We start from the raw sequence: 23,518 nt of genomic DNA on the forward strand, positions 1-23,518 counted from the left end.
ACAACTCTACTCCACTGTTTAATAAGCACAAAATGAAAATGGCGACAATTTGATCATCTTTGGTTAGATCTCTCACAGTCAAGAAAGTCGCTAATTACTGTCACTAATAAATAACATAAATATCAGATGGGGACCTTATCATACCTTGGAACTGAAGCACAAACCCCTCGGGGGGCTCTTGTGGCACAGTGGTAATGTCCCTACCTATGAGGCAGAGGACCCAGGTTCAAGTCTCAAATGTTCTGGAGGTGTGTCATAACACATCTGAATAGATCACTGTAATTAAAGAAAAACACCTAATTGGCTTATTATTGACCTAGAAGTTGTCAAACATCCCTTCCTTATTTAGCCTGGATTGACTTAAGGTCCACATCAGTGTAGTTGACTTAAAATGAAAATTGGTAAGCCATCCAGTTTGTGGGCCATGCCCTTACCATTGACACCCACTTTGCTAATGTGTATAATCAATCATGCAGATGTTTTGCACACTGCATGTCAAGTATGCCACCATGTACTGGTGCAATAGATTCATTTTCAAATTAAACTTTGACCCACTCTTTGATAACACTGACATGTTGCCATCCCCAACTCCATCCCCAAGGTTACTCAGCGTCTAGGTTGGGATTTATAAATGGCTGCGGGGTCAGGATCTGTTCTGGATAGGCGGGGTCAGTAAACAGTGGACCAAGAGGTGACCTCTGGATGTTAGCACATCTGGAATGGATTTGAGTTTTGACAAGGGCCGATGTAGGATAAGAAGAGAGTGGGTAACACACTCACCACCAGTTAACAGTTCCTTAGGCTTCTTCAGGAGTTTGCTAAGAGTCCTGCATGTTTCTGAGTGCTGTTTTCAAGTTTCTGGCAAGCCCACACTATTTTGTTCATGTAGGTGTACAGATATCAGGCCCACCACGAGACCCATATTTGTCTTTGAGGTAAATCTATGAGGCCGATCAACACTGGCACAAGTTCTAGTTCTTCCCTTGTTATTTATGCCACTTTCACCTTGTTCCACCTCCATGGCCTCCTCAGAAGCCACCTGCCTCAATCAGAAAGGCAAAGGCAGGCCCCAAACATGGCTGCTCCCTACCTGTACTGTTGAAACTAAGCAGGCAGCTCCCATTGTCTAGAGACATTGAAGATTGCCACCCGGACAATTGGGCTGTTTACATGTGAAGATTATATTGTTGATGGTATCTGCAGTTGACAAGATTTTCATTTCTAAATGCAGACCTTAAGTGAACAGAAACAAAAACAGAAATTGCAGCTAACTAAAATCTTCAGTTTTCAGGAAATCTAAAACAGAAATAGAAGCAGAAATCTCAGGAAACTGCTGCTTGTTGAGCCATTTCATGCTACGATTCCAGTGGTACAGTACAGGCAGACTGAAGATGAAGGCCAGGTTTCGGAGCTGGATTAGGGAAATACTGTTAAGACCCACTGGGGTAGTGCCTTGCTAATCCTGGAATCATGCCAAATGCTAAAGTGGTGTTTGTTTTTTAAGGAATGCACAGTATCTCAGTTTACCTAACTTCTGACCAAGGTTGACAGAAAACACAGATTCTGGATTAGTGGTGCTGGAAGAGCACAGCAGTTCAGGCAGCATCCAAGGAGCTTCGAAATCGACGTTTCGGGCAAAAGCCCTTCATCAGGAATCCACAGACCAGATTTCTGTAGTAAGCAAGAATTATAATAAATTATAAGTAATTGGCAACATCTACAAGTAAACAGATATAAACCATTGATATATGACACTAATAACTAAATCTCCAATCCCCTTGTGTAAATATACACACAAACATCTGTGCATGCACGCCCACATACACACGCACACCACACGCACACAGACACACATTACATTATTGACAGAGATTGAAAAAACGGAAATGCCAATTCAGTGATCTGAGCTTCCCAATGTTGAGATGATCCTTTGTCAGCTAGCCAGGACCTTGGTGTTCAGCTGGTCTTCTCTGGAAACCTCTGGTTTGTAAGAAATACACAGTGACTGATTTATCAAATCAAAAGTCACAATTCATGGAAAATGCTGCAAGAAAGGTAACTGATTTCCTTCAAGTTGAGTTTTTTTAACTGCAGAGAACAGGGAGCTTCTACTGGGGAGAACAACTGCACATCCTTCTGTGTCTTTTCTCTCTGTGTCTCTGTCAGAGTTCCAGTTCCAACCTACACCATTTGCTGAGAACCAATCAGCATCACTTGTAAACAGCTCTTTGACTGCTGATATTCTGCAGGGCCCACAGGCACAAAAAAAAACACACCAGATCATTTACAGCAGGTGTTGACTTCCTTGTGAAATTATGCAGCCATCCTGGTAAATACTTGTTTTTAAAAATAGTTTGTTCTCCTTTCATCTCACAGTTTTTAAAGACACACACACAAAAAAAAGACACAGTCCTTGAAAGTACCCAGAGGCTGAAATTGTTTCTGTTTGTTGAAGATAATATTGGCACATCCATACCGTCAGCACCGTCAGGTGGAGAGTAGAATAAATTCTGCAGAGCCTGCCCATCTGCAAGGCACGAGTCAGGACTGCGATGGAATACTGCCCACTTGCCTGGATGGGTGCCGCTCCAACAAGCTTGACAACATCCAGTACAAAACAACCAACTTGATTGGCACTACATCCACAAACATCCACTCCCTCCACCACTGACGCTCAGTAGCAGCAGTGTGTACTATCTACAAGATGCACTGCAGAAGATCCTTAGACAGCACCTTCCAAACCCATGACCACTTCCATCTAGAAGGACAAGGGCAGCAGATACATGGGAACACAACCACCTGCAAGTTCCCCTTCAAGCCACTCACCATCCTGACTTGGAAATATATTGCCATGCCTTCACTGTCGCTGGGTCAAAATCCTGGAATTCCCTCCCTAAGGGCATTGTGGGTCACCCCACAGCAGGTGGACTGCAGCAGTGCAGGATGGTAACTCACCCCCACCTTGTCAAGGACAACTAGGATGGGCAGTAAAAGATGACCCAGCCAGTGATGCCCATATCTGATAAATCTTTTAAAACAAATCAGGTTTAATCCTCAAAAAAGTTGGAATTCGACAGGCAAAAAATTATGAATGGATTTTTTAGCTGAAACTAGCTGCTTATCTGCTGAATGGACTGTAGTAAATCTAGGAGATCTACTTTTGATAAACCTGCCATCTAAATTTATTGTTATAGTTGCCACAGAATGTAATTTCAGGATTAGAGTGGTGCTGGAAAAGCACAGCAGGTCAGGCAGCGTCCGAGGAGCAGGAAAATCGATGTTTTGGGCAAGAGCCCATCATTCCTGATGAAGGGCTTTTCCCCAAAACGTCGTTTTTCCTGCTCCTCGGATGCTGCCTGACCTGCTGTGCTTTTCCAGCACCACTCTAATCTTAACTCTGATCTCCAGCACCTGCAGTACCCACTTTCACCACAGAATGCAATTTGCCTGACCATTCAGCTTTGAAAGAGGTCAATCATGACTGATTGTTAAAATTAAAGTTCTTAAAAATGAAATCTTATCCATTGGAGTTCAGTTGGGGAACTTTGCTAAATTCACCATGTTTGTCTAGGTGGGCATTATAAGAGCAATGCAGCTTGGGTGCAAGCTCAGGACTTGAACATTATCTGTGTTGGACACCTTATACCACCGCCCGAATATTGTGTAACAGCCTCAGAGGACCATAGGGCTGCTCCCTCATCAGAGAGAGCTGACTGGTGAAGGTTTAACCTGAGGGTCACCATGCCACAGGTGAGGGGAGAGGTCGAGAAGGGGAGTCTTTCACGGTAACCTCAGCCTGTGCAGGAATTGAACCCACACTGTGGGCTTCACTCTGAGCCAACTGACCTTCTCTCTCTGGACACTGCACCAGCTAAACCAAATCACAGAATCCCTATGGTATGGGAGCAGACCATTTGGTCCATCGAATCCACACCAGCCTGCCGAAGGGCATCCCACCTCATCCTTGTATTCCTACATTTCCCATGGCTAAGCCAGGTCACCCAGAGGAAACCCACACAGATGTGGAAGAATGTATAAACTCCAAGCAGACAGTCGCCTGAGGGTGGAATCGAACCTGGGTCCTTGATACTCTGAGGTAGTAGTGCTAACCACTGAGCCAAATGTCAGCATACCTAAAACATAGGTCCTGCACGTTATAGGGACCAATTCTCCTTTGATCTGTTAACATGCTGTGCATATGCAACAGGCCTGCAGAAAAATAATTACAAACTACCATTAATAAAGTGACAGTGCACATTAAAGTAATCATTAAAAATTATTTTTAATTGAAATCCCTAGTGTAACCCATCAGCTCATGAGTTAACCAATGTACCTCACTCACTATGTAACTTATCACATTGCACCATTTGTCACGACACAGTCTCCATATGCTGTTACATGTTGGCACTCCCAATGAATCATCAAATCTAGAAATAGAATCGAACTCCCTGACAACTTCTGAAAGATATGAAGGCGAGTGTGAAATTCCTTTCGTAATGAGAGGAGATTAACTCCAACATGAACACGAACCTCTGACAATTGCACACTCTCAGAAACCACATGGTTAAAAATTATGTATTGCCAGTTTTGGGAGGAGGTCATTAACACACTCCCATGTACCTTTGCCAATCGTCCACTGCTTCATTCAATCTTTTCAGGTTTCTCCCCAGTAGTATGATCAGGACTGCTGTGTGCCCCAGGGTGGTAGGTGAGATTCTTTGTCACATGCATCATACTCATGTAGAGTCAGCTGATCAGAGGCCCGGGTAACGACCCTGCAAACATGTGGGTGGACAAAGCTGTTAGATAGCAGCAGCAGGGCTGGAAGGCTGTGAGTAGCGAATGGACTGAAAGGCAACCATCAGAGACCAGAACAGCAATAGAGTCCAACTGGGGAGAAGTGATTGAAGTAACGGACAAAGCACAAGGAACAGTTAAAGAGAATGAAGGAATGGGGAACAGGAACAAAGTAACTATGAGAAAGAGGAATCCAGACAGACACCAGGAGCAACTTCATATAACAGGTAGAGAATAGGTTCATGAATAAACTCCACAGGTCTGCTCACCCATTCCATAAAATGACTTAATGAACTTCTTCATCATTTCCACATTCCTGTCCTATCCCACATTGCTTAATTCCTTCAGTCCACAGAAATCCATTCTTTTCAATTTGAAAATCCTTATCAGCTGTTGATCTACCAGGTTGATTCGACAATCTTTCAGGCAATTTCAATGATTTTCAAACTTCTGAGTGTCAATTATTTCTGCATCACAGTTGGAAATAGCCAATCCTGTATCCTGAAACTATGATCTCTAATTCTAGACCCTCCAGTCCAGGGAAACAGTCTCTCAACATTTAGCCTCTCAGAACTATGCTTGTTTCAATGAAATCACCCTCAATTCTTATAGCTCCAGATAGTAGAGGCTTATTTCATTCACGCTCTCCTCATAAAATAGAGTAATTCTGGTGAGCATTTGCTGCTTGTTGGGGAGTGCTGTATGTTTTATTCTTTTTCAGACATCATTAATATGCAGGAACGTTTCAGTGCTCCTATTACAATTGGGATGTCAGACAATTAAATCAGTATCAAAAAATTCACAACCTGTTTACCTCACAATTGGCAATGATAAATTCGTATATTACAAGACAATGGAGCTGGACTCAGTAACCTATTAATGGACTATATTTCAGCAGCTTGTTTGACAGAGCAGAGGAATATGAAAAGTTGGTTTAATAGTTTTAGGAATACTCTTGCGCTATCCATATGTAATACAATGGTAATGCATCGATTCAATTTTATTGAAGATCTCTGATAGGTTTACTTATGACTAAACAAATACTGGCAGAGTAATCCCTAGACACAGCCAGTGTCCAGAGTATGACAATGCACAGTGGATGTGTTTCTCGGTCATGTGATGACATCCAGATAGTTAATTCATCTGCACATTGAGCTTCTCAAAAGAAACATCACGCTTAAGGCCATAATTTTTAAAAAGTAGAACTTGGAAGGCTTGCTTCCTTTGTATTTCTTTCTTGGCCCCTTATCATTTTTCATTTCTAATCAGCTATGTTTTAATTGGAATTTGATAAGCGTTAAGGTGAGAGAAAAACAAAATGTTGACTGACCTAGAGTATATTAAAAAGAAGGAAGTCAATTTCTCCTCCTCTTTGCCTGGTCATAACCATAATCCTTTGCTGAGTTCTTAAAATTCTTTCTGTCCTCAGGTATACTCCACCTTTTGATATTATACTTCTTTAATCTAATACTATCCTTATATTCTCAAGAGACCAAGGCTGCATCACTTGGTACTTGATATTTCTCCCCAGTGGAATGAACATTCATTGAGAACTATGAATTATTTCTTGAAATGTTACCATTGCCTATCTGTCATCTTTAAATCTCACTTCCCAATCTATCTCAGCCAACTCACCCCTCACTTCTCTGAAAAAGTCCCATATGTTTCTATGTTGGGACCATATTTAGCTGATGGGATAGAAAGCCACATACCCCAATTTACTGATGATGCAAAAGCAGGCAGCATTTATAGCATCTAGATGGAAAGATCAGATTATAGAAAGATTAGTGAAACTGTCACAAATAGGCTTTAATGGAGGTCATCCAATTTGGACCATAAAAGAACAGGATAGGGCACTTTGTAAATATGCTGAAAATGTGTTGCTGGAAAAGCGCAGCAGGTCAGGCAGCATCCAAGGAACAGGAGAATTGACGTTTCGGGCATAAGCCCTTCTTCTGGATTCCTGAAGAAGGGCTTATGCCCGAAACGTCGATTCTCCGGTTCCTTGGATGCTGCCTGACCTGCTGCGCTTTTCCAGGATTCCTGAAGAAGGGCTTATGCCCGAAACGTCGATCCTCCTGTTCCTTGGATGCTGCCTGACCTGCTGCACTTTTCCAGCAACACATTTTCAGCTCTGATCTCCAGCATCTGCAGTCCTCACTTTCTCCACTTTGTAAATATGACATGCTAGAAGGAACAGAGGATGGAAATGCTTAGTTATAGAGTCATACAGCACCAAAACAAGCTATTTGGTCCATGCCATTCAAGTTTCCTAGCCTAACCTAGTCCCCTTTTGCTGCATTTGGTCCTATAACCTTTGCTATTCATGAACCTGTCCAAATGTCTTTTAAATGTTGTAACTGTACCTGCAAATACCACTTCTTCTGGCAGTTCATTCCACATACGTAATACCATCTGGGTGAAACATTTGTCCTTCAGGTCCCTTTTAAATCTCTCCCCTCTCACTTTAAAAATATTGAACTCCCCTACCCTAAGGTTTTGCTATTCTGCTTATCTATGCCCCTCATGATTTTACATGTGGAAAGTAATTAAAAAGACTCATGGAATATAGGCTTTCATGGCTATCCAGCTAGAATACAAGGGATAAGGAGTCAACCTGACAATGCCTTTTAAAATCACAAATGGGGATTGTGGACAGTTCTGAGTATGAAGAGATATGGTACAAAAGCAGGTAATTGGATGAAATCACAGGTCAACCAAGATTTCACTAAATGGCAGGATAAGCATAAGGTGCAAAAGCCCATGCTTCAGTGTTGAAATTCAGTTGAATGACCACCATAAAATCCTTGCCACATAAAGAATCGCAATGGACAGCCAGAGATTAAAGCAGGATCCCAACCCAACAGACTCTTGATAGAATTTTGTCTTTTTCTAGAACACCTGAAGAAAAGAGCAGCAAAGGTCAAACCAGAAATAACCCATTGGTCAAATTTGTTGGATCTGCTCTCATGATGCTCTCCCCATGGCACTTTGACTGTCGCAATCCACTGCAGAGTACTGTGCACCTCTCTGGCACAGGTCATCACACACATATAATACAACTGGTCACACTCATCTGGATGTAACGATATGAATTACGTCTTGAGTCCTCCACTGAACACCCCGTCCCATGACTTCTCTGTCTCTCAAACACTGCTCCTCAACACACTTGCAAACTGACGAAACATCATGAGCAGCTGGTAACCATCCTCGAGCCCCTCAATTACCCACTCCACATTCGATCCACCTCCTACTCACCTTCCACCTCAGGCCCCTGTGGTGCAACCTTCTTGAGCTACCAGCAAACAGACACCCTCTGGATCAAAGAATAGCAGACACAGGAAATCACTGACAAGCTCCCTGTCATGATGCTTATCTGTTGAATGACAGACTTTGAATGACCACACTATTCAGGATCTGGAAAAGCCAGGCCCCCTGATAGTCACCTCCACCCCAGGGGCCTCTGTACAAACCCCTTATGCCACTTGTGGACAGACACTGATGATGCTGCACATGAATAAAAAGTGTGCCCCCTACAGATTCACTGGTGAACTAATCACCTTGAAGTGAGGAGCCAATCACATGACTTTGAAATATGCACCTCTTAAAAATATTCTGGGTGTTACCAGTGACCAGCATCTGAACTGCACCAGTGACATAAATATTGTGGTTAAAACAGTAGGTCAGAGGTTGGGAATTCTGAGCTCAGTAACTTCAGGTTAGTACAGGATGTTAGTGAGACCTCTTCTGGAGTCCTGTGTCCAGTTCTGGTCACCCTGTTATAGGAAGGATATTACTAAACTGGAGAGGTTCAGGAGAGATTTAGCAGGATGTTACCGGGAATGGAGGGTTTGAGTTATGAGGAGAGGCTGGATAGACTGGGACTTTTTTTCACTGGAGTGTAGGAGGTTGTGGCGTTTATAAAATCATGAGGGGTACAGATAAGTAGGTGTCTTTTCCCTTGCATGGGGGGATTTCCAGACTCGGTGGGGGGGGGGGAAGGGGGGCATATTTTTAAGGTGAAACGAGAAAGATTTAAAAAGGAAATGAGGGGCAATTTTTTCACACAGAGTGTGGCTCATGTGTGGAGTGAACTTCCAGAGGAAGTGGTGGAGGCAGGTACAGTTCCAACTTGTAAAAACATTTCAGTAAGTACATGAGTAAGAAAGGTTTGTAGGAATATGGGCCATGTTCATGTAGATGGGACGTGTTTAGTTTGGGATTATGGTTAGCATGGACTGGTTGGACACGAGGCTCTGTGTGACTCTATGATTCTGTAACTCACCTCCTGTCTCTCCAAAGCGTGTCTACCATCTACAAGACCCCAAAGCAGACTGCTCTCCACTTGCCTGGATGAACACAGCTCCAACAAGGTAAAATCACTCTTCTCTCATGACAGACCACTGGTGATGGTTTAACCTGAGGGTCACCAGATCTCAGGTGAGGGGCGAGTTTGAGAAGGACAGCCTTCATGGTAATCTCAGTTGGTTCAGGAATTGAACTCACGCTGTTGCCATCATGCTACATTAGCGAGCTACCATCCAACCTAACCAACACTCTTAACTCCAGCGACACTCAACGCTGCTCATAAAATAGCACCCTACTTGACTGATACCCCATTTACCACTTTCAACATCTACTCCCTCAAACACTGGCACTCACGCCAGCAGCGTGTACCATCTACAAGATGCACGGCAGAAATTCACAACATTGCTTCGACAGCACCTTCCCAACCTGCGAGCTCTACCACCTGGTCTCGGCTTGTCTAGGCTTTTCCCCTGGAGTCCACACTTCAAGTATTCCCATACTTTTGGGTGGCACGGTGGTTAGCACTGCTGCCTCACAGCACCAGGGTCTCAGGTTTGATTCCAGCCTCGGGCGACTGTCTGTGTGGAGTTTGCACATTCTCCCTGTGTCTGCGTGGATTTTCTCCCACAGTCCAAAGATGTGCAGGTCAGATGCATTGGCCATGCTAAATTGCCCATAGTGTTAGATGCATTAGTCAGAGGGAGGTGGATCTGGGTGGGTTGCTCTTTCGAGGGTCAGTGTGGACTTGTTGTGCCGAAGGGCCTGTTTCCACACTGTAGGGAATCTAATCTAATACTCAGGGTGAGGGTGGGTGAGCACAGTTTAGAAAAATCAGGATTTGGAGATGCCGGTGTTGGACTGGGGTGTACAAAGTTAAATATCACACAACACCAGGCTATAGTCCAACAGGATTATTTGGAAGCTTCCAATTAAACCTGTTGGATTATAACCTGGTGTTGTGTGATTTTTAACAGAAACATCAGGTTTGACACAACTGTAAATTTGGATTTAAAGCAACAAATTGATCCTTTAACAAATCAGTAATAAAACTAGCCACTAAAAAGGTGCCAGGCAGCAGACCTTGTTTTACCATCTCAGTTAAGAAGCAGAGACTGAGAGGGACAAACAGGGGTCTAGGTTTGGAGCACCAGGGAAGAGGTTGGGGACCAGCACCAAGCTAAAGAGTTGAGTTTAATGCTGACTTGACAGTGTTCACCTCTGGCCAATCTCTGATGATGATAGTTCAGCAGAATTCACATGGAAGTGCAGCTCAGAAGCAGGTTGCTTCTCTGTATGAGATTTGCCCTTCTCCCAGCCTGCTCTGGGGATGATTTATGGGGAGGGCGAGGAATGAAAATATGGGTGTGCATCTCACTTGCTCCTTCCTGCGGTCTCTCTCTCTCTCTCTGTCAGAGCCTCCTGCACCTCTCTCCCTCCACACCCCCAGCCTTCCACACTCCCCCCTCCCTCCCTTACAGCCTCTCACTCTGTCTCTCTTTCATAGCCTTCCACACACTCCCCCATCTCGGGATCAGGAGTCCCGCATGGTGTTTTGCCTGCCCAGTGTCAAGGTGCAGGACATCTCAGATCGGCTTGAAAGGATATTGGAGCGGTAGGGAGTAAATGCAGTTGTTTTGGTTCACGGTGGCACCAACACCACAGGCAAGGCTTGGAAGGAGGACCTGTTTGGGGATTATCAAGCACTAGGAAGGAAATGGAAGAACAGGTCCTTGAGGGTCATAACGGAGAAAGTGAGGACTGCAGATGCTGGAGGAAGAGAGCTTCTTCAAGGAAGGCATCCTTGCAACATTCTTGCAAGGCATTCCTGAAGAAGGGCTCATGCCCGAAACGTCAATTCTCCTCCTCCTTGGATGCTGCCTGACCTGCTGCGCTTTTCCAGCAACGCATTTTTCGGCTTGAGGGTCATAGCCTCTGGATTACTGCCTGAGCCACATGCTAATTGGCATAGGGATAAGAAAATTAGGGAAGTAAACACGTGACTAGGAGATTGGTGTGGGGAAGAGGGGTTCCATTTCATGGGATATTGGCATCAGTTTTGGAACCGGGGTGATCTCTACAGATGGGGCGGTCTCCACCTGAACCGATCTGGAAGCAGTGTTCTAGCAAAAAGGATAAATAGGGTGGTCACTAGGCTTTAAACTTGTGAGTCAGTGGTGAGGGAAAGGGAAAGTGACAGGGAAGTATGGAGTCAAGTCAAAAGATAAGCAGCAGGTTAGTATGTGTGCAGGGTATAAGTTCAAGGCAGACTAGGAATGAAACAAAAAGGAAGGATAACTTAGGACACATTACTAGAATATGTTGGAAATCATGAGGATAACAACTTTAGCATTAAGGCGCTTTACCTGAATGCTCGTAGTGTTTGTAACAAAGTAGACTAATTAACTGCACAAATCATTGTGAATGATTATGATGTGGTAGGCATGACAGAGACGTGGTTGCAGGGGGTTCAGGACTGGCAGTTAAACATCCAAGGATTTACAACTTATCGAAAAGAAAGGGAGGTAGGTGGGGGAGTGGGGAGGGTTGCATTGTTAGTTAAGAATGAAATTAAATCTATGGCACAGAATGACATAGGGTCAGATGATGTGGAGTCTGTGTGGGTGGAATTGAGGAACCACAAAGGCAGAAAAAAACATATTGGGAGTTACGTACAGACTTCCCAGCAGTGATCAGGACCAGGGGTGCAAGATGTACCAGGAAACAGATAGGGCATGTCAGAAAGGTAAGGTTACAGTGATCATGGGGAACTTCAATATACAGGTGGACTGGGTGAATAATGTTGCCAGTGGACCCAAAGAAAGGGAATTCATGGAATGCTTACAGGATGGTTTTTTGGAACGGCTTGTGATGGAGCCCACAAGGGAGCAGGCTATTCTGGACCTAGTGTTATGTAATGAGCCAGATTTATAAAAGATCTTAAAGTAAGGAACATTTAGGAGGCAGTGATCATAATATGGTAGAGTTCAGTCTGCAGTTTAAAAGAGAGAAGACAAAATCGGATGTAGTGGTGTTACAGTTAAACAAAGGTAATTACAGGGGCGTGAGAGAGGAACTGACGAAAATCGACTGGAAGCAGAGCCTAGCAGGGAAGACAGTAGAGCAGCAATGGCAGAAGTTTCTGGGTGTAACTGAGGATACAGTACAGGGGTTCATCCCAAAGAAAAGAAAGATTATCCGGGGTGGGGAGGTGGTGTGGGGGGGGGAGGGATTAGACAGCCATGGCTGACAAAGGAAGTCAGGAAATGTAACAAAGAGAAAGAGAGAACCTATAAAGTGGCCACGAGCACTGGGAAATCAGAAGATTGGGAAGACTACAAAAACAAACAGAGGATAACAAAGAGAGAAATAAGGAAGGAGAGGACCAAATATGAAGGTAGGCTAGCCAGTAAGATGAGAAGTGATAGTAAAAGTTTATTTCAATTCATAAGAAACAAACAAGATGCAAAAGTAGAAATTAGGCCGCTCCAAACTGATGCTGGAAGGCTAGTGCTGAGAGGTAAGGAAATAGCTGAAGAACCTAATAAGTACTTTGCATCAGTCTTCACAGTGGAAGACATGAGTTATATCTCATCAATTAAGCAGAATCAGGGGCAGAGTTGAGTATGGTAGCCATTACAAAAGAGAAAGTGCTTGAAAAGCTAAAAGGTCTAAAAATTGATAAAACTCCTGGCCCCGATGGGCTACATCCTAAAGTTCTGAGGGAGGTGGCTAACGAAATAGCAGAGGCATTGGTTGTGATCTTTCAAAACTCACTGGAGTCAGGGAAAGTCCCAAATGATTGGAAAATTGCTGTTGTAACCCCCTTGTTCAAGAAAGGATCAAGACAAAAGATGGAAAGTTATGGGCCAATTAGCCTAACCTCAGTTGTAGGTAAAATTCTAGAATCCATCGTTAAGGATGAGGTTTCTAAATTCTTGGAAGAGCAGGGTCAGATTAGAACAAGTCAGTATGGATTTACTAAAGAAAGGTCGTGTCTGACAACCTGTTAGAATTCCTTGAAGAGGTAACAAGTAGGTTAGACCAGGGAAGTCCAGTGGATGTGGTCTTTCTAGACTTCCAAAAGGCCTTTGATAAGGTGCCACTTGGGAGGCTGCTGAGCAAGGTGAGGGCCGATGGTGTTCAAGGTGAGCTACTGGCATGGATTGAGTATTGGCTGTCTGACAGAAGGCAGAGAGTTGGGATAAAAGGTTCTTTTTCAGAATGGAAGCTAGTGACAAGTGGCGTCCCACGGAGTTCAGTGTTTGGGCCGCAGCTGTTCACTTTATATATTAATGATCTGGATGAAGGGACTGGGGGCATTTGGCTAAGTTTGCTGATGATACGAAGTTAGGTGGACAGGCAGGTAGTACTGAGGAGATGAGGAGGCTGCAGAAAGATTTCGGAGAGTGGTCCAGGAAATAGCTGATGAAATTCAATGTGAGCAAATATGAGGTCTTGCACTTTGGAAAAAAGAATACGTGCATGGGCATTTTCTAAACGGTGAGAAAATTCATAAAGCCAAAGTACAGAGGGATCTGGGAGTGTTAGTCCAGGATTCTCTAAAGGTAAACATGCAGGTTGAGTATGTGATTAAGAAAGTGAATGTAATGTCGACATTTATCTCAAAAGGGTTGGAATATAAAAGCAGCGATGTGCTTCTGAGAATTTATAAAGCTCTGGTTAGGCCCCATTTGGAGTACTGTGTCCAATTTTGGGCCCCACACCTCAGGAAGGACATACTGGCACTGGAGCGTGTCCAGCGGAGATTCACACGGATGATCACTGGAATACGATGAGTAGCTGAGGATCCTGGGATTATATTCATTAGAGATTAGAAGGTTGAGGGGATATCTAATAGAAATTTACAAGATAATGTATGGCTTAGAAAGGGTGGACGCTGGGAAGTTATTTCCATTAGGTAGGGAGACTAGGACCCGTAGGCACAGCCTTAGAAATAGAGGGGGTCAATTTAGATTGGAAATAAGGAGACATTTCTTCAGCCAGGGAGTGGTGGGCCTCTGGGATTCATTGCTACAGTGTGCAGTGAAGGCTGGGACATTAAATGTCTTCAAGGCAGAGATTGAAAAATTCTTTATCTCACAAGGAATTAAGGGCTATGGGGAGAGTGCAGGTAAGTGAAGTTGAAATGCCCATCAACCATGATTAAATGGTGGAGTGGCCTTAATGGGCCAAATGGCCTTACTTCCACTCCTATGATTTATGGTCTAACGGTCTAACAGCCCCCCACATTCCTGTCTCTCTCTCTCAGTCTCTCACACTCTCCCCTTTCTCTCACTCTCTCACACACAGCCTCCCACACATCCCACTCTCTCTTACAGTCTCCCACACTCTCCCCTTTCTCTCACTCTCTCACACACAGCCTCCCACACATCCCACTCTCTCTCACAGTCTCCCACACTCTCCCCTTTCTTTCACTCTCTCACACAGCCCACTCTCTCTGTCTCCCACACTCTCCCTTCTCTCTCAGTCTACCACACACACACCCTCCCACACAGCCTCCCAAACTCCCCTCTCTCTCTCTCTCTTACAGTCTCCCACACACACCCCCCTCACACACAGCCTCCCACACTCCCCTCTCTCTCTTTCTCTCAGTCTCCCACACCCCCCCCCACACAGCCTCCCACCCTCCCCTCTCTCATTCTCAGTCTCCCACAGTCTTCCCCCATTCTCTCACAGCCTCCCAGACTCACCCCTCTCTCTCATTCTCTCACAGTTCCCCACACACACTCCCTCACTCTCTCTCACAGCCTCCCAACACTCCCCTCTTTCTAATAGCCTCCCACATTCTCGGTCTTGTTCACTGCCTTCCAGTGAGTCTCTCTCTCTCTCCCTCACCCACACAGATTTCCTCACACACACATTCACAGCTCTGTCTGATCCACCATTTTCAATGTGGGCATTTACCCATGCTCCCAGCCTCACCCTCACTCTCTCTACCTCGTCCTTATTCCCTCCGCCTTTGTCATTCCCACTGCCTTTTCCCCACTCCCACTCCAGCCTTGTCCTTAGGCCAGTTTGTCTCCTGTCCCCAAGCAGCCTGAGTGCTACTGCCTGCACGTCTGAAGCGGAGTGAAGGTTCACACACCTCACTGCTTCTTCAATCAGAGGTGGGCCCCTGACGAGACGTACAGCTCTTTGCACTATCTATTTGACAACACGGGTTCCAGGCTGGATTGGGGCCCCTCATTGATCTGCTTTGAGTCTCTGGGCTGCCCATTAACCAAACCTGACCTTGAACGACAAGGGCAGCAGATGGAATGGAACACCAACAGCTCCTAGTTCCCCTCCAAACCCCTCATTGAAAATATATCACCATCCCTTCATTGTCGCTGGGTCAAAATCCTGGAAATCCCTCCCTCAGGGCATTTTGAGTCAACAGGAAGACAGTTCACCTCCATCCTCTAAAGGGGCAAATAGGGATGGGTAACAAACACTCGTCTGGAGTGGTCAAAACCCAAATCCAATGGGAAACATTAGGCTGCAAGACATAGACATTTGTTTCTGTGGTGTCTACTCAGGGTTGCTATTCCAGTTCGTAGCTGAAATTAATACCTCACTCGATAATAAGCTTTGGGGAATTTGTGGAGGTGCCTCGGAGGGCCTGTGCTGTGGGCTGTCCGGACCCCCCCTTCAACTTCTCCACATACCTCCCCTCCTCCAGTTGGGGCTGGGAGGGGGGAATCTGGAAGAACTGCCCCTTAAATACTTTCCATATTTGTCCAAAAGGAATCGATTCGCCAGCATCAACGCCCTACACATACACATACACACAGCGTCTCGTTAGGAGCGGCTGGAACGGGGGGAAAAAAACAAAGCCATGGGAGCGGACGGCAAGCAGCAGGAGAGAGAGCAGGGCAGAGGCGGCGGGGAGAGCCCAGCGGCGGAGCCTCAGAAGAGCAGGCCGGGAGAAAGCAAAGCGGGAAGCGAGGAAGACGCTCACAAGTGTTGTGGCTGCCGCTTCCCCATCCTCATCGCCTTGTTGCAACTGCTCCTGGGCATTACCATTGCAGTGGTCGCCTTCATAATGAAAACTATCAGCTCCTCCTTGCTGGCCAGGGACACCCCGTACTGGGTTGGCATCATTGTAAGCAGCGTGTGTGTTTTTTTAAAAAACAAATATATCCCCTCCCCCATATCAACAGACAAAACCACTGCTTTTTCCTTTGCAATGTCTGCTTCACAACTCCCGTTTCTTGCTTTGTTCCAAACCGATGCATGCCAGACAGTGTTGCTTTGCATTTGCGGTGGTCAGTGCTGAGGGCTGTGTGTTTTCCCAGGACTGTTGCAAACATACGGCGGACACATTGTGTCTTGTGACAATCGTCTGGGATACAATGTTACCGCTGTCACCCACTGAAGTGTTACATTGTAGCGGGAGGGGGGCAGGCAGAACAGGGCAGGCGGGAAAGTGAGCGTTTTCCAACGGGACTCAAATAATTCACCAAATAAACGCCGTGGGAGGGCTTCCAAAAGGGTTCATCCAACTCACTTTTAAGATACGATGCAAGTCTTTTGGTAACTGTCAACCCCTTTATTCCCACGACACAGAAGAAAAAAATGATTCTCCTGACAGCCACTTTGAATACCGAAAATTGACTATTGTAACTTTTTTCGAGTCTTACCGAAACAGTTGGGAGTTTAGAAAGAGTCAGATGTATTTTGGCAGCCCTTCCCTCGAGGGATTTGGAAAACAAATAGTGGTGAATAATAATAGCTACATAAAACTTCAGCTGTTTTCGACATGTTGGTGGGCGGGGTGGGGAGCAGTTAGACAATGTTGCTCTCTGGTAGGAGTGACGAATCTGATTGTGATTCAATGCATAAAACTATTACTTTTCTTTACAATGAGACACTAAATGCATTTTGCCACCACTCCGTTCCACTTATTTACAACGCTGACATAATCAAAGATCCTGCAACTGCACAGCCATGTTACGAATTTAATTGAGATCCCGAATGGTAATGCATTCAAAGCGCTTCAGTGCCAGCTGAGAGAAATTTGAGTGTGACACGTTCATGTACGCGCTTTCCATTAGAAATGTGGATGCTGGAATTTATAATATACAGCTTCACAATCGGGATTGATCTATATCTATCTGCTTTGGCCCACACTGCTACCTCTGAAGATACCAGTTGTTTTTGACTCACTGTGATTAATTTTAAAAGTAGTTATTGCATAACATAGGTGTTTATTTTTCATTTAAAATCTTTTACAGAATGTAGGTGTTACTAACGAGGTCAGTATTTATTGTCAGTGTCTAATTGTCCACGGACTGAGTGGTTTGTCGGCCATTTCAGAGTGCAGTTAAGAGTCAGTCACGTTAGAGTTTAGAAGAATGAATGTCAACCTTAATCAAACACATATGATTCTTAGACGACTTGACAGAGTAAATGTGGACAGGTTGTTTACCCTTGTGGGAGAGTCGAGGCTCAGAGGACTTTATCTCCAACAAAGTGAAGATTTAAGGCAGTGTCAGAGAGTCATACGGCATAGAAACAGACCTTTCAGTCCATGTTGACCATAATCCCAAACTAACTAGTCCCTCCTGCCTGCGCTTGGCTCATATCTCTCCAAATATTTCTTATTCATGAGCTTACATTGTAACTGTACCTGCATCCACCACTTCATCTGGAAGTTCATTCCACACACAAACTGCTGTCTGTGTAAAAAAAGTTGCCCTTCATGCCCTTTTAAAATCTTTCTCCCCTCACCTTAAAAATATGCCCCCTCGTCTTGAAATCTCCCACCCTGGGGAAAAGACACCTGTTATTCAACTTACCTATACCCCTCATGATTTTAAAAACTGATGAAGAGGAACTTCTTGTCTTGGGAATAGTGAATCTGTGGAATTGTTTACTACAGAAGGTGATCAAGGCTGGGGACGTTAAATGTGCTCAAGGCTAAGATAGATTTTTAATCAGTAACACATCAAGGGTTATGGAGAAAAGGCAGCACAGTGAAGCTGAGGATAATTGGATTAGCTATGATGGCAGAGCAGACCTGAGGGGCTAAATGGCCTACTACTGTTCCTCTGCCTTATGGTCATTGGGTTTGAAGTCACACATGGGGAAGACCAGATAAGAAGGCCAGATTTTCTCCCCTAAAACATGTTATTGAACTAAATGTTTTTTTCCTGACAAGTGATGATAATTCCTGGTCACTGTCATTGAGCCTTATGTGCCCAGAGCATTAAGATGGACCTCTGCTTGACTAGTCTGTAACCAGTGTGTATCTCTATCAACTGCTCCATATTGTCTTTTAATTAGATTTCTACTGTTACTTTGTCTTCTATCGTGACTCAGTATTCAGCAGAAAGCTACTAACTACTTCTATAATAATGTCAAGCTGTTATCCAGCTTAATGGATGATATTTTGAGATCTGCTCTACATAACATGGAATTAAAATTTATCCAAAGCTCCCACCTGCTTTGTTTCAAATTCACACAGGACTCCACTGAGCTATTCCCATGACACTGTGTGACTTCCTGCATTATAGTTATTTATAAATGTAATTTGTCCTCAGAGTCGCAGTTTTGTTACAGTGGCCAAGCAATCTTAAATCTTTAAGATATGTTAAAATTTTAGAGGCTGGATAGATTTGAATTGGTTGACGATCTCAGGTTTTGTTCGGAGTAACTGGGCAGTAATTAATCTGTGACCTTAAAGGGACAGTTTAAGTTACGTACAACAGCCCTTTAGGGGCTCTTGTGGTACAGTGGTACTGTCCATACCTCTGGGCCAGCAATATGCAACAATGTTACATAGAAAATAGCTACAGTTATCCTGTAGCAGCACAAAGCTGTGATTTAGCAGTAACTGTTTTCATGAGCAGTAGATTATCTAACATAGAGTGAGTAATGTCATAGAGTCATAGAGATGTATAGCATGGAAACAGACTCTTCGGTCCAACCTGTCCACACCGACCATATATCGCAACCCAATCTAGTCCCACCTGCCAGCACCCGACCCATTTCCCTCCAAACCCTTCCTATTCATATACCCATCCAAATACCTCTTAAATGTTGCAATTGTACCAGCCTCCACCACATCCTCTGGCAGCTCATTCCATATGCATACTACCCTCTGCGTGAAAATGTTGCCCCTTAGGTCTCTTTTATATCTTTCCCCTCTCACCCTAAACCTATGCCCTCTAGTTCTGGACTCCCCGACCCCAGGGAAAAGATTTTGTCTATTTATCCTGTCCATGCCCCTCATAATTTTGAAAGAGACTGGGCAGCACGGTGGCACAGTGGTTAGCACTGCTGCCTCACAGCGCCAGAGACCTGGGTTCAATTCCCACCTGGGGCAACTGTCTGTGTGGAGTTTGCACATTCTCCCCATGTCTGCGTGGGTTTCCTCCGGGTGCTCTGGTTTCCTCCCACAGTCCAAAGATGTGCAGGTCAGGTGAATTGGCCATGCTAAATTGCCCGTAGTGTTAGGTTAGGGGTATGGGTGAGTTGTGCTTCGGCAGGGTGGTGTGGACTTGTTGGGCCGAAGGGCCTGTTTCCACACTGTAAGTAATCTAATTTAATCTATCAGCTATTCCTTTGCACAGCTGTTGCTTTCAAATGTTTGTGTGTGTGGATCATCTTCAAATATTGACACATTCACTGTCCTAACTTTGAAAAGAAATTGCCGAGAGGGAAATAGGTTTGTCATTGTGGAATGGAAGCAATTCCGTGGTAATGCAACAGGCAGGATGCAGAAGCAAATTGACCTGAAATGCTAACTCTTGACATCTCACCATGGATGCTGCCAGACCTGCTGAGCTTTTCCAGCAATTTCTGTTTTTGTTTCAGAATCCCGATGATAGTTTTGACAGAAATGCAATCAATCAGAAACTCCCCTTTGCAGTGGAAAGGCTTGAAGGTACAAACTGGCTGATGGTTTGACACAAGTTGTTATTTGTGCTTCAATATTACTGAAGGCAGAGTGTCCTTAAAATGTCTCCTCCTTGTGCTTCAACTGCCCTGTGATATGCAACTTCCAGGATTAGTGGTGCTGGAAGAGCACAGCAGTTCAGGCAGCATCCGAGGAGCAGTAAAATCAACGTTTCGGGCAAAAGTCCTTCATCAGGAATACAGGCAGAGTGCCTGAAGGGTGGAGAGATAAAATCTCTCCATCCTTCAAGCACTCTGTCTGTATTCCTGATGAAGGACTTTTGCCCGAAACGTCGATTTTACTGCTCCTCGGATGCTGCCTGAACTGCTGTGCTTTTCCAGCACCACTAATCCAGAATCTGGTTTCCAGCATCTGCAGTCATTGTTTTTACCTATATGCAACTTCCAGATGGACAGGGAGAGAGCATCCCAGTTTCCAGTCCAGGGGAACCTGCTGCTTCTATAGTTTCATTCCTTTCTTTCTTAAATTGGTTTCTTTCACTTATTTTGAAAGTAAGAAAGATTGGGAGGAATTGAAAAAGGCAAGTTGGTGAGCCCTTAAGACACGTGTATGACCTTAAATGAGAGTTAAGAGTGAACACGGTCTGGGGGAAATGATTCAAAGCAAATTGGCCACTTGCCGAAAGGAGGACATAAAAGCAAATGGCTGATTCAATCTCACTCACTTCATGCTACCAGCCAAGCCAAACGTTAGTCCCAATATCTGAAGGTTTCAAGATTTTAATAGGCCAGGTGAATACCATGCATGTGTGAATGAGGAACAGGATTAGACCATTTTGCACAGCTGCTGAATAAGACCATAGTTGATGTGTTTGTATGTTGAATGATATCTTACGTCCTACCCTGAAAACCAATGAAGAGAATTAAAGTGGGAGTCGAAGCATTTGGGGTTAGGAATCATGGTGGTTTAATTGGAACAGTGTGGAATGGATTGAAGAGATCTTCGGTTCTTGACTGAATCTTCCCGAGAGGAAGATCTCAATGGGTTGGTCAGATGGGCGATCAGTAGCAGATGGTATTTAACCCTGATAAGTGCGAGGTAATGCACTTAGGGAAAAGAAGCAAGATGAGGGAGTATTTAATGAATGGCAGGACACTGGGTAGCTTAGAGGAACTGAGTGATCTTGGGGTAATTATTCACAGATCCCTCAAGTCGGCAGAGCACGTGAATAGGATGGTTAAGATGGCATGTGGGATACTTGCTTTCATCAGTCACAGCACAGAGTATAAGAGCAAGGAGGTCATGATGGAATTGGACACAGCGTTGGTCAGGCCACAGCTGGAGTATGGTGTGCAGCTCTGGTCACCTCACTGCAGGAACAATGTGATAGCATTCTCTGAAGGGGGGTACAGAGGACGTTCACCGGGATGTTTCCAGGGATGGAGAAACTGAGCTCTAGAAGCCAGAAAGGCTTGGATTGTTTACTTTAGAGCAGACCACACTGAGGGGGGACATGATTAAGGAGTATAGGATTCAGGACGGGGTGTTTAGAGAGCAGCTGGTTGAGGGGGGAGGTCAATCATGAGAAGGCATTGTGTTGGGGTAAAGGGGCAGGAGATTGAGAGGGGAATTGGGGAAAAGCCTTTTTCACTCAATGGTGGTAGAAGTGTGAAGTACAGTGCCTGGGAAGGTAGAGGATGCTGGAAACCTTACAACCTTTAAACAAAATATTTGGATGAGCATTTCAAATATCACAGCATTCAAGGGTATGGGACAAGTGCAGGAAATTGGGATTAGCGCACTTTTAGTGATAGTTATATCAGTGCAGACTCAATGGGTTGAAGGATCTTCTCAATGCTGAATGAATTAATGAACCTAAAAACATGATGGACATAGCGTTCCCTCAACCAGTTATATTTGCTCCACAGAAAGTTCTTCATGCAGAGAGTGATAAAAATGTGGAACATTCTACTGTAGCAAGTGGTCGCAGAAGGTAGGATGGTAATATTACTGGGCTAATCATGCAGAAGTTGCCATTAATTGTCTGGGTACTTGAAATCGTGGCTAGTGGGATTTGAACTGGATTAATAACCATGGAATATAAAACTAGTCACAGTAAAGAGTATCACTGTTACTGATTGTTAATAAAAACCATACTCTTGAGGAGAAGAAATCCATTATACGTATCTACCTGGTCTGTGTGTGATTGAGCAAGCCCATTCAGTTTGTGGGTGGTTGAGGGTGAATGAGAAGTAGCTGCATCTTATGAGCTAATAAATAAAAGCCACATGAGAAGCTGGGTAAGTAAGCTGCGGAGGAAAATAGCAGGATGTGCAGGTTGGATTGGGTGAAGTAGAGTGGGCAGAAGCTCATGTGAAGCCTGCATCTGTTGGGCCGAATGGCCTGTTGCTTTGCTGCAATCCCTGATTGCAATTGGGAGAATTTGCTCCAGATTTGTGCCTTTGAGGAAGGAATCTAAGATCTCAATGTAGGTGGGCACTGCAGAGAGTAAGATGCATTATTTACTCTTCCAATTCCATTTAGATTTAGCCCCTCGTTCATTCCCTTCCTTTGTGTTATCATCGCACTTCACCTGGTGGGGGATTGCTTTGGTTTGTTAGTGGTTTAATTTGTCAAAATGGCTGATTTGCTAGTGGTTGATAAAGTGAAAATATCTCATAGATTGCAAGAACTTCTGGAGGATGACTGACAAACCTCGTACAATGTGCGTGGCTTGGGAAATTTAAATCTGTGACTGTTTTCACTAAGAGTAAACTGAGACAATCCATTGGAATCATAGAATCTCTACAGTGTGGAAGCAGGCCATTTGGCCTATCAAGTCCCCACCAACCCTCTGAAGAGGATTCCACCCAGCCCCACACCTCTACCCTAGCCCTGTAATCCCTCAATTCTTTAACTGATCAAAGACAACTCAGTGGTAAAGTAAACATGGATAAGTGGTACATGAAAATAGGAAGTCCAGAGGGCTAAGGTTAAGGTGAGAGGGGAAAGATTTAAAAGGAACTTAAGGGGCAATTTTTTTCACTCAGAGGGTGGTGCATGTATGGAATGAGCTGCCAGAGGACGTGGGGGGAGGCTGGTACAATGACAACACTTAAAAGGTATCTGGATGGGTATATGAATAGGAAGAGTTTAGTGGGATGTGGCAAAAGTGAGGACTGCAGATGCTGAAGATTAGAGTTGAGAGTGAAGTGCTGGAAAAGCACAGCCGATCAGGCAGCATCCGAGGAGCAGGAAAATCGATGCTATGAGTGCAGCGTAGGTTCACGAGGTCAATTCCTGGAATTACCTTACACTGAAAGACTGGAGCGACTGGACTTGTATACCCTTGAGTTTAGAAGACTGAGAGGGGATCTGATTGAGACATATAAGATTATTAAAGGATTGGACACTCTGGTGGCAGGAAACGTGTTTCTGCTGATGGGTGAGTGCTGAACCAGAGGACACAGCTTAAAAATACAGGGTAGACTATTTAGGACAGAGATGAGGAGAAACTTCTTCACCCAGAGAGTGGTGGCTGTGTGGAAT

General features: G+C 44.5%; 1 protein-coding gene and 1 long non-coding RNA gene across 2 annotated transcripts in view; one reads left to right on the top strand and one right to left on the bottom strand.

Annotated features, from left to right (window-relative positions):
• On the bottom strand, positions 1-16,204 carry LOC140466751 (uncharacterized). The gene is made up of 3 exons (XR_011955275.1): positions 16,067-16,204; positions 4,621-4,775; positions 1-1,671 (listed from the first exon to the last, which is right to left on the bottom strand). It is a non-coding gene; the product is annotated as an uncharacterized lncRNA (long non-coding RNA).
• The window catches only part of sspn (sarcospan (Kras oncogene-associated gene)), a 27,237-nt gene continuing 19,491 nt past the window's right edge, over positions 15,773-23,518 (top strand). Inside the window, exon 1 of the mRNA XM_072562330.1 lies at positions 15,773-16,210. Coding sequence (XP_072418431.1) covers positions 15,944-16,210 — 267 coding nt within the window. The 5' untranslated portion in view covers positions 15,773-15,943. The remainder of the gene's footprint in view (positions 16,211-23,518) is intronic.

Source organism: Chiloscyllium punctatum, chromosome 44, assembly GCF_047496795.1.
Source record: "Chiloscyllium punctatum isolate Juve2018m chromosome 44, sChiPun1.3, whole genome shotgun sequence".
Classification (NCBI taxonomy): domain Eukaryota; kingdom Metazoa; phylum Chordata; class Chondrichthyes; order Orectolobiformes; family Hemiscylliidae; genus Chiloscyllium; species Chiloscyllium punctatum.